This window comes from Dictyostelium purpureum (assembly GCF_000190715.1).
Source record: "Dictyostelium purpureum unplaced genomic scaffold DICPUscaffold_173, whole genome shotgun sequence".
NCBI lineage: Eukaryota > Evosea > Eumycetozoa > Dictyosteliales > Dictyosteliaceae > Dictyostelium > Dictyostelium purpureum.
The window spans coordinates 47,368-62,500 of NW_003519510.1; the positions used below are offsets into that span (position 1 = coordinate 47,368).

At 23.8% G+C, this 15,133-nt stretch overlaps 7 protein-coding genes across 7 annotated transcripts; 5 read left to right on the forward strand and 2 right to left on the reverse strand.

Annotated features, from left to right (window-relative positions):
• Positions 1-83: 83 nt before the first annotated feature.
• Positions 84-1,572, forward strand: DICPUDRAFT_35656 (dynactin 50 kDa subunit; the record flags this gene model as incomplete). Its single annotated transcript, XM_003289350.1, has 4 exons — positions 84-312; positions 381-559; positions 627-1,118; positions 1,189-1,572. The coding sequence occupies 4 exons, from the start codon at positions 84-86 to the stop codon at positions 1,570-1,572; spliced, it is 1,284 nt and encodes a 427-aa protein (XP_003289398.1).
• Positions 1,573-2,286: 714 nt separating this feature from the next.
• On the forward strand, positions 2,287-4,135 carry DICPUDRAFT_80176 (uncharacterized protein; the record flags this gene model as incomplete). The annotated part of the gene is made up of 2 exons (XM_003289351.1): positions 2,287-2,413; positions 2,502-4,135. The coding sequence occupies 2 exons, from the start codon at positions 2,287-2,289 to the stop codon at positions 4,133-4,135; spliced, it is 1,761 nt and encodes a 586-aa protein (XP_003289399.1).
• A 408-nt stretch (positions 4,136-4,543) lies between these two features.
• DICPUDRAFT_35661 (uncharacterized protein) lies at positions 4,544-5,071 on the reverse strand (the record flags this gene model as incomplete). The annotated part of the gene is made up of 1 exon (XM_003289360.1): positions 4,544-5,071. One exon carries the CDS (start codon positions 5,069-5,071, stop codon positions 4,544-4,546), a length of 528 nt encoding a protein of 175 aa, XP_003289408.1.
• Positions 5,072-7,257: 2,186 nt separating this feature from the next.
• Positions 7,258-7,786, forward strand: DICPUDRAFT_92291 (uncharacterized protein). The gene has a single exon (XM_003289352.1). It carries the CDS (start codon positions 7,296-7,298, stop codon positions 7,725-7,727), a length of 432 nt encoding a protein of 143 aa, XP_003289400.1. The 5' UTR covers positions 7,258-7,295; the 3' UTR covers positions 7,728-7,786.
• Positions 7,787-7,859: 73 nt separating this feature from the next.
• DICPUDRAFT_153785 (uncharacterized protein) lies at positions 7,860-9,946 on the reverse strand (the record flags this gene model as incomplete). Its single annotated transcript, XM_003289361.1, has 2 exons — positions 7,860-8,452; positions 9,706-9,946. The coding sequence occupies 2 exons, from the start codon at positions 9,944-9,946 to the stop codon at positions 7,860-7,862; spliced, it is 834 nt and encodes a 277-aa protein (XP_003289409.1).
• Positions 9,947-10,337: 391 nt separating this feature from the next.
• DICPUDRAFT_153786 (uncharacterized protein) lies at positions 10,338-11,697 on the forward strand (the record flags this gene model as incomplete). The annotated part of the gene is made up of 2 exons (XM_003289353.1): positions 10,338-10,344; positions 11,525-11,697. 2 exons carry the CDS (start codon positions 10,338-10,340, stop codon positions 11,695-11,697), a joined length of 180 nt encoding a protein of 59 aa, XP_003289401.1.
• A 680-nt stretch (positions 11,698-12,377) lies between these two features.
• Positions 12,378-13,412, forward strand: DICPUDRAFT_153787 (uncharacterized protein; the record flags this gene model as incomplete). The annotated part of the gene is made up of 4 exons (XM_003289354.1): positions 12,378-12,661; positions 12,804-12,833; positions 13,059-13,156; positions 13,342-13,412. 4 exons carry the CDS (start codon positions 12,378-12,380, stop codon positions 13,410-13,412), a joined length of 483 nt encoding a protein of 160 aa, XP_003289402.1.
• Between the last annotated feature and the right edge of the window lie 1,721 nt (positions 13,413-15,133).

Consider the following 15,133-nt stretch of genomic DNA (forward strand, 5'->3'; position numbering starts at 1 on the left):
TTAAAAATAATTTTTATATTTTTTTTTTATGATCACCTTTTAGTTTTATTTTTTATTTTTTTTTATTAATTAATAAATTAAATATGTCAGATATCGAAGATAGCAATAGTTCAGGTAAAAGAGTATTAGGATTGCCAGATGTAGATCCAACACAACCAGATACTTTTGAAACACCAGACCCACCAGAACCAATTTCAAATTCTTCAGATGAACCAACCGAATTGGTCAATGAAAATATTGATAGAACATCATTAAAACCAGCTAAAGCACATTTAAAATTTGCAAATAGAAAATTTAATAATAACAATGAGGGTAATTAATAATAATAAATAAAATCACAAAACAATTTTAAAAACAATAATAATAATACTTTTTTTAAGATTTTTCAGATTCAATTTATAAAAAAAATAAAGTTAGAACTGGTGGATTATTAAAGAATCAAACCGTTTTCGATATATTACCAAACGAAGAAACTAAAATAGAAACCCCACTCCAAAAATTCCAAAGACTCCAATTTGAAATAATGACATTCCGTGAAGAAATGCAAGATATAGCAAATGTATATACTATTCATATTTTTATATTTATCAAAAGTATATGACTAATACAATTTATTAATTTTACAGAGAGATGGTGAAGTTGAAAAAGATATTAAAGGCGTTGATTTAGCACAACAATTAGCAGAATTACAAAATCAATTAACTCATCTTTTAGATAACGATAAACTTAAACCAATCTTGGAAGAAAGTAAACAAGTTGTTCATTATTCACAAATTCAAAATAATTCATCAAAAAAATTAATATCAGAAATTGAATCATTCACATCAACAACTACCAACAACGATAAAGAATCAAACACAGATAGTAATAATAATAATAATAATAAAAGCAATATACCAAATCACGTAACTTATGAATTGTTTTATACTGGTGAACAAGCCAAGTCACAACAACTTCAAAGAATTACCGATCTCGAAAAAAGATTATCTAAATTAGAAGTTTCAACTGGAAATAAATCAACTGACTCTGTACCAATTACCCAATCCATTTTAGAAATTAAAGAAAAATTATCATTATTAGATACTACAAAGATCGATGTTTTACAACAAAAAATGAAGGTAATACTGCATTATTCCTATTCAATAAAATCATGCACAACACCCACTAATCTTTTTTTTTTAAAAATAGTCATTATCAAAAGAAATGGATCAATTAAAAAATCAAGACGAAGTATCAACTAAAGCATTAACCACCAATGAAAAGAAAATTAATGATATTTTTGAAACCATGAATAAATGGGATTCAGTTTCACAACAAGTTCCAGCAATTATAAATAGACTTTACACTTTAAGATCACTCCACGAAGAAGGTATTTCATTTTCAAACCATATCAGTAATTTAGATAGACAACAAAATGATATTACTTCACTTTTAAAATCAAATTCATCAATTATGAATAAAATGGACGATAGTTTTAAACAAAATCTTTTAACAATTAAATCAAACATTGAACATTTAGAAAAAAGAATTTCAGATTTACAACAAAAACAACAACAACAACAACAACAATAAATTTACCAATAATAAATAATTAATAATAATATAAACAATAACAATAATATATTTAGTAAATTGAAAATAAAATAAAAAAATTATTTATACCAAAAAAAAAAAAAAAAAAAAAAAAAAAAAATAAATTTTTTTTTTTTTTAAATTTTCAAATTTTTTAAAATATTTTTTATTTCGTTTGTTGTGTTTTCAATGGATAATCTTTTTTTTAAAGTTTTTCGTAATCGGTGTTTAAGAAAAACTATATTTTCTTTTATAAACCAAATAAATAGTAGTTTATATTATTTCACTTATGACTTCTATAGTGTCCCATTAGAGGTTATTATCAATTTAGATAATAAACAACTATTTCTAGAGAAATTAAAACTACACGAAAAATATTTTTATAGTACCAAATATAATAATAATATAGATTGCAATAATGACAATAGTAATAGTAATAATAATAATAGTAACAATAATGAAGAAGATATTTATAAATATTACTTGGATTTCAACAATCAATATATATTCAATTGGAAACTTTTCGATTTAGAGTGTTTAGATCTTGTTACTAGGTTATATCCAGGAAGGTTAGAATATTCATCAGAAAATAAGAATCGTTTAGTTCGTAATTGTAACTTACCAGTATTAAAAAAAATTATTAATCAAGGACCGTTTAAATTCGACTATTTAAACTTTTTTTTTCGCAAGTGTTCAGATAATGAAGTTATGGAAATGTATAGTTATTTAAAAACAGTGACATCAATTTCGGCAAATGAACTAGTTTTTTTATTAAAATCAATAGTATATCATAAAAAGACAAAGGAACTTGGTGAATTTTTTATTAATGAGGTTATTTCAGGTAAATATATATTTTATTATACATTAAAAAAAAAAAAAAAAAAAAAAAAAAATAAGAAACCTAATTAATTTTTTTAATTTTAATGTAGTTTCGTTTTCAAATTTTAAAATTATAGAATTGGTTAATACAATATTGGAATATAACGATTTAGAAATGTTAAAGTATCTGTTAAAGAAATTAAGTTTAGAAGATCAACATCATGTAAATAGTGAATTTATAGAAATTTATGGATATAAAATTAAAAAGGAGAATATTGAAAACTATGTAAAGGGGACAAAGTTTTTTAATTTAGGATCGACTTTAGATGAATTCATTATTCAAGGCTTTATATCTATGGGAAATAAATCAAATGTTCAAGAATGTATTATTAAAAGTCGAAAAGTTGCGGAATTTTTAGCCACCAACTACAACAACTGCGGTTTTACTTTTAGATTTAGCATAGGTTGTTTAATGAACAATTTATCAAATAAACAAGTATTTGGAAATATACCTATTCAATGGCATACATTTGGCCCAATTACCAGCATTGAAAAACTAAACTACTTTAGGGAGCAAGGTTATCAGCTTTTTGACACCTGCTTTGAAGATTCATTTAACGGTGATTTAAATCTTTTAGTAGAATTTTACAAATACACAAATTCAATACCATCATTTCAAACTTTGTTAAATCTGGCAACTCTAGGCTATTTTGACATGGTACAATATATTTTAACCACATATCCAAATACATATGCACTTCATGAATTGGTCACAGTTTTACAACATTGTCTACAACAAAAAGAGATCATTAGAACCATCAATACTCTTTCGAAAGCCATTACAAATAGGCGAATTCTTAAAGGCCGAACTTCTATACCTCTCAACTTTGAAAATAGAAAAGTTTTTTTTTCAGCTCTCAACAAAATCCCAAACTTAATCGAAGAATTGGAAAGTTCAGGTAAAATAGATCCGTTTTACTATAGCAGTTTTAATTGTGGTGAGACTACCCATGCCCAATACCTAAATCCTCAAAACCTCACCATTTATATTCCAAAACACCTGTTTAAAGAAGTTGACTCCTCAATTCAAAAAATTGTGAATAAATACAGGAAGAACACCAACGAATATTTAGAGTTTATTTTCAGCTATGATCCTTTACAAAAAACAAATTTAGACATTCATTTCAAAATGTTTTTGTTTTTAATTTATCATGATGTAATAACAACCAAAAGTATCAAAAGATTAATCATAATTGCAATTAGAAAGAATTTACCATTAATCATAGATTTAGTTTTAATGATAGGCCCTTTCAAAAAACAAGGATTTAAAAACCTATACAGTTTATCAAATATATCTTTATCAAGCTATTTAAATGAAGTTCATTATTTAATATTTTTCCACACTCTAGAAGTATTGGGAATGCTACATAGACAACCAATCTCAGCTAACTTTGATTATTTTAATGACAACAACACAAACCATCTATCAATAATTCAGTATTTAGTCGATATTAATTACCAATACTATAATGAACATTCAAATCAATTTAGTTTTGTTCGCAATGCCAAAGAAAATAAGGTTATTAAATATTTTACTTTACCACATCCCATAAAAATATATTTGAAAAATGTTGGTTTATTAGGCTTAAATTGTTTAGATTCCAAGGATACCAATAATGATATAATTCAAATTAAAGATTCAAATGAAAACCGTGTCAATTTCGATTTAAAGTTTGAGTTATAATTCTCAAATAATAAAGCTTAGTTCCATAAATAAAAATAGTAATAAATAAATTATCCAAAAGATAAATTTAAAACTTAAGAAAGAACAATTATTATTTTTATTTTATTTATTTTATTTATTTATATTTTTATTAACTTTGATGATAGACTATCTTTTTTTGAATAGTGTTTAGCAATATTCTTTAGTGCATTATATTTTCATTCTCTATAAAAGTATATTGAAATAAATTGATATATAAAAGTATTAACAAATTATTAATAATCCAAAAGATGAAAGAAGTATTTGGCCCAACTATTCTTCTTAAACCTTTTTCATTTATTTTAAAATAATAAACTTAATATCATAAATTAATATTTTTATTTTATTGCTATATTTAATGCATTGAAAGAATAGATATATATTTATTTATTATAATGATGGGGAAGTTTTTAAATTACGTCTTAACTCCATTAATATTTCACCCAATTTATTTTCACCTGTGCCATCTTTACCTTCACCCCAATAGTAATCAACTGGACTATTTTCAATTAGTTTCATATCATCTGTTGATAATAAAAGTTTTCTAAGGTGATTATTTTGAGTAAATTTAGCAAACAAAGCATCGCACATTATAGTATATTTTACTTCTTGCCAATCTTTTCTGATATCTTTTTGAAGATCTGGTATTCTGGTGAAATTGAATGCTTCTCTTGGTGATGGAAGGTTACGTACTAGTTCAATTAGTGCTTGATCTGGTGAAAATTTTTGTGCTTGAAAATAATGTTCAGATGTTGTCCATAACTTTCCATCCAAATTAAATGGAGATTCATAAAAATTTGTAAATTCATAGAAATCTTGTCCTTGGCTATAAAACTTTAATTCACCTGAATTGGTTTTTATTTGTGGTAATATTTCATTTAATGACCATTCCTGATTAAGGAAAAGATTTGTTGACATCGTAAATGTATTTTTGTTTTTAGCAATAATACTATCAGTATATTCATCACTAATTACAAAGGAAGTTATATTTTTATTTTCCAACTCTGGATAAATTTTGTAACTTAAAACCCATTCAATTGATTGTTTTAAATCAATTTTTTCAAAATCATCAACATTATATAAATGAATAATTGAATATTTCTCTTTTAAATAGTTGAATAATTTCATTTGTTTTTTAGAAATTGGAGTTTCGTTAATCCAAATAATTGTAGATTTTTTTGAATTTTTAATATCTGTATTGTTATTCATATGATTTTGATTATAATTATTGTGATTCATATTTTTATTAATATCAATTTTTTTATTGTTTTGTTTTGAATTTTTAAATGCAACACCATGTGATTTACAACAAAAATCATAACCTTGGTATGCTTGGCTTGAACAACTTGGTAATTTACAAACTGTATTTGACATTTAATAGTATATAAAGATGATAAAAAAAAGTTGTCTATTTTTTGAATTGATTTTAAATTTAATTTTTTAAAAAATTTTTTAAAAATTTTTTTTTATTTTCCAAAATTTTTAATCATATTTATTTTTCAAAATTTGGTGTAAGAAAAAGTTTAAAAAATATTAAATTTAATTGGTTTTTTTTTGATATTTCCCCTAAATTTTCCAAAATTTAGTTTTAGCAATAAAAAAATATTTTTTTTAAAAACAGTTGGGAAAATTATTTTTTTTTTTTAAAATTTTTTTTTTTTTCACACATAAAAAATAAGATAAAAATTTTCCTATCTCTATTATTTTTTTTATTATATTATTATTATATTATTATATTTTATTTTTAAAAAAAAATTTTTTACTTATATTTTTATTTTATATCATAATGAGTACCGTTTGTAAAATATCTGGATGTGGTAAGAATGTTTACCCTGGACATGAATTCTGTTCACGTACCCATGGTTTAAATTTTGCATCAAACAAATCAACAGTAAATAGTCCACAAACACCTGTTTCTAGTAATTCCAATATCACAACAACATGTAAATTATCTGGATGTAATAAAGCTGTAAATCCTGGTTATGAATTTTGTGGAAGTGATCATGACAGACAATTTACTACAAATAATGTTCAAAATGGTGCTTCACCAAATCATTCCCAATCTATTGGGACCTCTTCGAATCACACACAATCCACTAGTAATTCGACTACCGTAAACAAATCAACAGTAAATAGTCCACAAACACCTGTTTCTAGTAATTCCAATACCACAACAACATGTAAATTATCTGGTTGTAATAAAGCTGTACATCCTGGTTATGAGTTTTGTGGAAGAAATCATGGCAGACAATTTAATTCAAATAATGCTCAAAATGGTGCATCACCACAAGTTTCAAGTAATTCCAATACCGCTTCAACATGTAAATTACCTGGTTGTAATAAAGCTGTACATCCTGGTTATGGATTTTGTGGAAGAAGTCATGGCATACAATTTACTACAAATAAAACACATAATGGTGCATCACCATCACCAAACCATTCCCAATCTATTGGGACCTCTTCGAATCACACACAAGCCACTAGTAATTCGACTACCGTATCAAAATGCAAATTTTCTGGTTGTAATAAAGCTGTATATCCTGGTTTTGAATTTTGTTGTTTAGATCATGGTAGACAATTTAATTCAAATAACGCTCAAAATGGTGCATCACCACAAGTTTCAAGTAATTCCAATACCGCTTCAACATGTAAATTACCTGGTTGTAATAAAGCTGCACATCCTGGTTATGGATTTTGTGGAAGAAGTCATGGCAGACAATTTACTACAAATAAAACACATAATGGTGCATCACCATCACCAAACCATTCCCAATCTATTGGGACCTCTTCGAATCACACACAAGCCACTAGTAATTCGACTACCGTATCAAAATGCAAATTATCTGGTTGTAATAAAGCTGTAAATCTTGGTTTTCCATTTTGTGGAAAAGATCATGGAAAACAATATAATACAACTCAACCACACTCATTTATTACCAAAATTGAACCAAATGAACAAAAATTCTCTGATGTTTTTAAACAATTCACTTCTAAATGGAATCATAAAGAGTATAATTATCCAACAGTGAAACACATATACAAAGTTAATGTAAATGCTAAAATTGTTGACCGTTATTCAAAAAAAAGAGACGAAATAGAGAGAAGAGGAAATTTCTCAAAAAGATTACACAAGGGCAAACGAATGGCTGCTGGTAATGAAAAAAGAAGATTCCATGGAACTAAGATTCAATGTTCTTTGGGATTAAATGGTAATACTGAAATTTGTCCCTCACCAACTTGTGCCGTTTGTAGAATTATTGAAACATCATTTATACTACCGGCACATTCAAATAAGGCTCATTTCCTTCGTTTTGGACCTGGAATTTATTTTTCAAGTGTTTCCTCTAAAAGTAATGATTACTCAACCCCAATAAATGGAAATAAATACATGTTTTTGGCCAATGTTCTAGTAGGTGAAGGTGAAAAATATCTCAACGATAATCAAAATATAACTTCACCAAATCCAGGCTTCGACTCTGTACTAGGTGAAACAGGATTAGCCCTCAATCATGACGAAGTAATTGTTTATAATATTGATCAAGCAAAACCATCTTATTTAATAATTTACAGTTAATCAATATTTATATAAAAATAAATAAATAAAAATATTTTTAGGCTAATGAATATAACCATACTATTTTTTAATATTATAACTTATTTATTACTATATAAAAATTTGTAATAATTGTATAAAATGATTATGAAATTATGAAATTACATATATAAATACACCAATTGGTAAAACTTGTTTTTCATTATATACAACATATTCATCATAATTTAAATCAAATCCAGCTTGACCATGAACTGAATGATATCCATTTGGAAGGGAAATTTGTTGATTCGTGTTAAACAATCTAACAGAGTTACCAAGATTTACTTTTGAAACAATAGTACAACGATAATTGAAGTTTTGATTATTGTTATAATCATTGGCCTTTGATGAATTGGGTGCAAGATAGATACCTCTTCCAAATCTTGAAAAAGATATATTTTTACCGCTAAATGAAATTTTAAAACCAGATTCTTTTATACCACATGCACTACATCTTCCACAATTTATAATTAAACATGTATTTGGAGTACCATGAAATAATATCTTCTCATTTTTTGGTATTATTAAAGTATCATAATTTTTTTTGTGTTTTTGATAATAATTATCATCGAATTGGATATATCGAATTGAAGTTGGTCTACCACAATCATATTTTGCCCAAGTTGATAGAAATATTTCTTCGTATAAACTTTGGTTTTCATTTCCATTAAAAGAATATTGATTGTGTAATGATTGTGAAAATGCTAATTGATGAAATCTTCGTTTTTGTGCTTCATTTAATAGTTGTGTCTCTTGAATTAGAACATATATCAATTGTAATGGTGTTATTTGGAAACATTGGCAAGGCGCAGGACGCAAACAATTTTGGCAATACATTTTTTAAAATAAAAAATTATAAAAAATTATAAAAAATTTTTTAACAATTTTAAAAATATTTTTCATATTTTTAGTGCATTATTTTACAAATTTTTTTTTTTATTTTTTTTTATTTTTTTTATTTTTTATAAATAACTATTTTAATTTATTTTAACTTTAAAATGATTAATTAAAAAAAAAAAAAAAAAAAAAACATACTAATGGTTGTAGTTTACTAAGAAGTGTTTCTTTGTTTAGAAAAATTATAACCAATCTCAGCTAACTTTGATTATTTTAATAACAACAATAATAATAGTAATATTCATATATTCTGATAATAGGGCTTTGCATTACCTTCTGCATATCAGTAAAGAGTATAAAAAAAAAAAAAAAAAAAGAAAAAAAAAATAGAGATTAAAAATTATCGATATTCACTGTTTTTACCCATTATCGTTATCGTTTTCATTTAAAATTTTTTTTTAAAAATTCTCTTTTTTTAAAATTTATCTCTTTTTTTAAAAATTATCTTTTTTTTTAAATAAAATATTCATTTTTATCATTTTTATAATTTGAAAATTAATGTAAAATAACAGCACAAACTCACACATCACATTTTTTCTCTTTTCCTCCTTTCTTTTAATTTTTTTTAAATTTTTTTTTAACATTTTATTTATTTATTTTTTTCAAAAACCTTCTCAAAACCATATTGATACCAGCACTGATATTATGGTGCTATTTTTCACATGTGTTGATGCTTATATTCTTGTATCATTCTTCTTATATTAATTATTTTGTATTCTTTTATAAATTCACTAAAATTAGAAAAAAAAATACATGAAAAAAATTAAAATTGTTATCAAAATATATTTAAATAATTAAAAAAATTAAATAAAATTAAAGAAAAAAGAATAATTTTTTATTTATATTGATTTTAATTTATTTAAAATTACAAAACCAAATTTATTTCTTTTAAAAATCGGTTGATTAGGTAAATTGATGATTTTCTTCAACTTCTTTTTATTTCCGAACGTTGCTTTAGATGGATCTCCTTTGGCAAGTGGCGAGTAGTACGGACACCTAATACTACTGAAACATTGAATGGCTCTAATACTTTTTGTATTGATAGGGTGATGTCATTTACCTCCAAGGGCAGAGTATCCAAGGTAAGATGATATGTTTAAAACTAAACCAGAACCTTGTGCTCTGAGATATGGATTTGTGTGTCTTAATACATTTGATTCACCAAATACCTTGACTTCATAAATGTTTTGAATATCTTCTACTGATAACTCTTCGACAACACCCAATAAACCATAACCAATGTTATTTACAACTACATCAATTCCACCATGTTCTTGAATGGTTTTATTTAACACTTTCATCATTTGTAGTATCAGTTTTAATTGCCAATTATTTATCCAAGTTTTTTGTTCTCTTTTTCTTTAATTCATCAATTGTTTGATCTGGTGAACGTGTAATAGCTGTTACTCTAAAACATTATTTAAAAATAATTCTAATAAATCTAATCCAATACCTTTTAATTTTTTTTGAATAAAATAAATCTTTTTTATTTGTTCTTTACTTTTAGATTTTATTTATTAGTTAATAAATTTTATTATACAATTAGATTATATATTATCCATTATATATCTCAGAACATCAGTTATTCAGAAATCTAATAAATAAAAGTTAGTTAGTTTTATAAAAAAAGTGATATGAATAATTTTTGTGCACTAATTAAGATTCTGAATAACTGATGATCTGAGATATGTAATGGATAGTATATAATTTAATTGTTTAATAACTATATTACAGTGCTCGGGTTTTTCAAATTATTTGATTGATTGCTAAAATCCTGTTTTGATGATGGCTCATAACCTAATACTGATTAGATTTCGGGTTAGCCAAATTCTTGTATACACTTTTATCTATTAAGACACCATCTACGTTATAAAGTTGTGGTTGTTTTTTTTCTTGATTTATTCTTTATTTTTCATATTTTGATTTAATTAAAGATAAATTACCAGAATAAATAGCAATCTGCATTGGTTTTAATTTTAATTTCCACAATAAATAACTTCTATATACTTGAACAGTTCTATTATTTATGTTTGTGGTTCTGCGTCTATTTTATATTTCTTCAACAATTGCCAATTTCTATATGTGTGTGTTTTTATTGTTGTTTAAATAAAATAATGTATTCACTTCTTTGTTCTATAAAGGTTCTAAGTATATTTCAGTAATGTTAAAATTATTATTTTTGGTTTGATCTATAGTTTAAATTATTAAAATATTTCTTTTGATTTTGGTATACTATATTTTACATTATTATAATTTATGTTTGTTTTGTGTTGAAAAAAATAAATAAAAAAAAAATTGAAAAATTAAATTTATAATTATTTGAATTTAAAAAATAAATATAGGAAATGTGTGTTTAAAAATAATATAAAAATAGACTCCATAATTATTTATTTTTAATTACCCCATAACTTTACAACACATTTTAACTCAAACATTAGTTTTAATAAAATAATATATAGGAAAGAGTAAATAAAAAATAATTTAAAAATTAAAATACCATAAATTAAAAAAACTAAAAAATATTTGGTGAATATTACAGAATTTGTTATTGTGATTAAAAGATAAGTAACCACCTCTTTGTATAGTTTGTAACAGAGTCAAACATACTTTCGTTAACGAGGTATTTTGATTATATAGGTTCCAATCTGGGGCCCCACTTTGTAACCTTTATAGTTGCTACAAATTATATAAAGAGGTGGTTACTTATATATACTGCGTGTTAGTATAAATATAAAAAAAATTTAAAGATTTTATAATAAATTTTTAAAGTTATTAAATACCATTTTTTTAGGGAAGTATTTAATATAACTAATAGTATTTATTAATTTATTTTTTAATTTAATTTTATTAGTGGAAATAATCGAATTCCTCAAGATTAGTTCATTCAAATAGAAAAATTAAAAAGTGGGTGTATTCAATCAGAATTCAAAGTCAAACTTGTTTAGAGATCAGAAAATATAGAAAAAGAAATTATATTTCAATTGATGATACAACTCCTATTTATACTTTAGATTGTCACTTTGCTAAAGATGTATATACACCAAAAACATAAAATAAGAACTGATATAGAACAATGTGTTTTGTTAAAAGATAATTCAATAGGTTCCATATTAATAAACTCACATTTAAATAATAAAATTTTAATTAAAATAAACAAATAATTTTTTTTTTTTTTTAATCTTTAATTAAATTTTATTTATAAATATATAATTAATTTATTAAATAAAGATCATATTTCTGATATTATCTAAATAATATATCTTTTTTTTTTCAAATCTTTTTTTACAATGTAAAAGTTACCAAGGTATTTTGGATATCAATCGAGAGAGAATTTAATGAAATTTTTAAATCAAATAAATAGATTTAATTAAAATTATCAATCTAAAATTTAAAAAAAAAATAAGGTTGAAACTATTCTATTGAATGAAATTCATGTATTATAAATTATTATAAAAACTATAAAAGACAATTGTTTTTTTATTCAATTTTTTTTTTGTTTTAATTATTTTTTATTTTTTTTTTTAATATTTAAAAATTTTTCACTATTTTTTTAAATGTAAAAATTTTTTTTTTTTTTTTAAATATTTTTTTTTATTTGTAAATAATAATTTTTTTTTATTTATAAATAATAATTTTTTTTTTATTTGTAAATATCATATTTTTTTATATATAATAATTTATATCTCTAGTATTTTTTTATTTATAAATAATAATTTATTTTTGTAAAATAAAATGGATTATTTTTTATATATATATATTTTTTTATTTTTTTTTGGTTCCATTGGTTTTTATTTTGCATTTTGTTATGGTAAAATCAAATTAAACAAATCGATCAACAAATGCATCACCAAAGAAGAGAGTTGGGAAAAAGAGGACAACCAACACGATGATTCTGACCAATTAGAAGATTTGGTCAATTCATTGGGAGGTTTAAGTATTCAACCAGCTCCATTGAGTGAAGAAGAAAAGGCCACTGAAGAATTTCTAATGGAAAATAGAAAGTTACAAGAAGAAATGTATCGATTTCATTAGAAGTTCCTCAATTCAATCAAATGGTGTTTATGATGTCTCAAAAAAACAAACCCAAATTCTAAATTAGATTACATTATTTCCAAATTAGAACAAACTATATAAAATTTAAAATTTTCAATACAATAGACTGTCATTTATAAATAGAGCTTTATTCTAGTAAGTAATTCTAACATTTATATTTTTACATAATATATAAACTTATATTAATTTTTTTCATTTTTTAATTGCAGATAGAGGGTAGTGTTGCAAGATCAATATTATACAATAATATTTATTCCGATAATGAATTAGATTCCGATGATGATTCCGATGATTATACCTATTCCGATGACGATGAAGATCTTTCAGATGAGCATTTATTATATAAATTTCTCTTTTGAGTTCCGAGTCAGAAGAATCTGTTGACTATATTGGTCTCGAATCATTCAAAAAAGTTTCATCAAGGAATTCAGAAATATTCACATCATTATCAACTTATAGTAATAAATATTGCAACATTTAGTTCAACTCTTCAAAAAATGCTCAGAAATGAACAAAGAAATTTTAAATATTAAGGTAACCATAATGATAAAATCAGAATAATTTCAATTATATATAAATATAAAAAAAACTAATATTTAATTTTGATATTTATTTTGTTTAGTTCTAATTCATTAAATTTAAGTCTCAATATGTAATCTAACCAAAAATTTGGGTTTTTGTCCGCCACAATCTTCGAGGTATCCATCATTATGAACTATAATCACCTTTTTCTTCAAAACATCACATTCATTTAATTCACTCAAAACCACAGTACTTTAATGGAATCAAAAGTAAGTAAATTATAATAAAATAATAATAACCAACCATATGGGTTAGTTGGAGGAAATAAAAAAGATATAAACTTAAATACTAACCAATATAATTATTATTAAACAATATTAGTTGTATACAGACCAATTTTTCTTTCACTAATGGGAGTAAACCAAAGAGAATTACTCCAAGAAAACAAAATCTTAGAATCATCAAAATATAGAAAAAACAAAAAATTATTTATAAAAAATAAATAAAATAAATATACACTTTTAATTTTTTTAAATTTATTTATTAAAAAATTGATGAAAAAAAGTCACCCATGGATCTATCGAGCTCAGAAAGATAAGGTATCAGAAATAAACAAACATCCTTCGAGCGTTGAATGTTGTTTTTGATTGAATGTTTTCTTTACTGATGTTTCATAATCCATTTTTGAAAATACCTAATTATCCTTTTTATAATGTAAAAATCCAGACGCTCAAGTTTGGCGGAATGACTCTATAATAGTATTTAATTATTCATTTGTCTATAGCTTCTCTGGGATTGGATTGTGGCAACGTATCTGTTTCAAGGGGTGTATAATCTAACTTGATAGGTATTTTAACAAAAAACTTCTTAGAGGGACCTAAATTCGAGGAAAACAACAGTGATGCCCACATAGATACCTTTGGCCGTTACAATGCATATTACAAAGGTTCCTAAATACCTGTAGTATATTAGATTTAATCTTTTTTAAGTCACACCCAAACTATTGCATTTTAATTTCTAAATGTAACAATAACAGTAATAATATAATTTGGACACAAATGAATTATTGGGAATAGCACATATTTGATATTGTATAACCAATTGATTTAAACTTTAGATGATAATATTATTATTAATAATAGGTGTAAATATTTGTTCAGAAATATTCAATTGGATTTTTAGTTGGTTTACCTATTAATTAATAAATATTGATTTGGTGGGTAATTCTGTCTTCGTCTTCCTTCATTTCTATTTTTTTTGTATTTTTATTAATATTAACTTTCTTATGACTATTATTGATCGTATCTGTCATGTTTAAAAATATTTTTATGTGTTGGAAAAATAAAAATAAAAAATGAATAAAATATTGTATTTAGTTCACAATGATTGGTAAAAAAAAAAAATATAGTTTTTTATTTTTAAATGAATTTTAACTTTTATATATCAGATATTTAAAATTTAAAATTCACCATGGTGGTTGGTACGCTTTAACTTTAAATACGTATTCTCTGGATTTCATCTGATAATTGTCCTAGTTGTTTGTTGGGTATACAGTTCAGTTTGAATATAAAATTTACCTATTGATATTTTTGGCATCTTGATTCTTTGTACCTGCAGAATATGTACTGATTGATCTAAATAGTTTTTCTAAATCTTCAATATTTGAATACTTGAGACATTTCTTTATAACTTCGTTGGTAATCTTTGGGTAGTCCGCTCTGTTTGAATTAAACTTATCTAATGTCTCTTGAACATTACCGATATTTAATGTTTTTAAATGTAGTAGTATATAAATTGGTGATTTTAATTTCTCTTTATTTAATTGGTGATTTTAGATCCTCTTTATTTAAATTTCTATATGATGATGGTGGTGGTGGAAGTGTTACATTACCATTATTAATTAAAGCTATTAC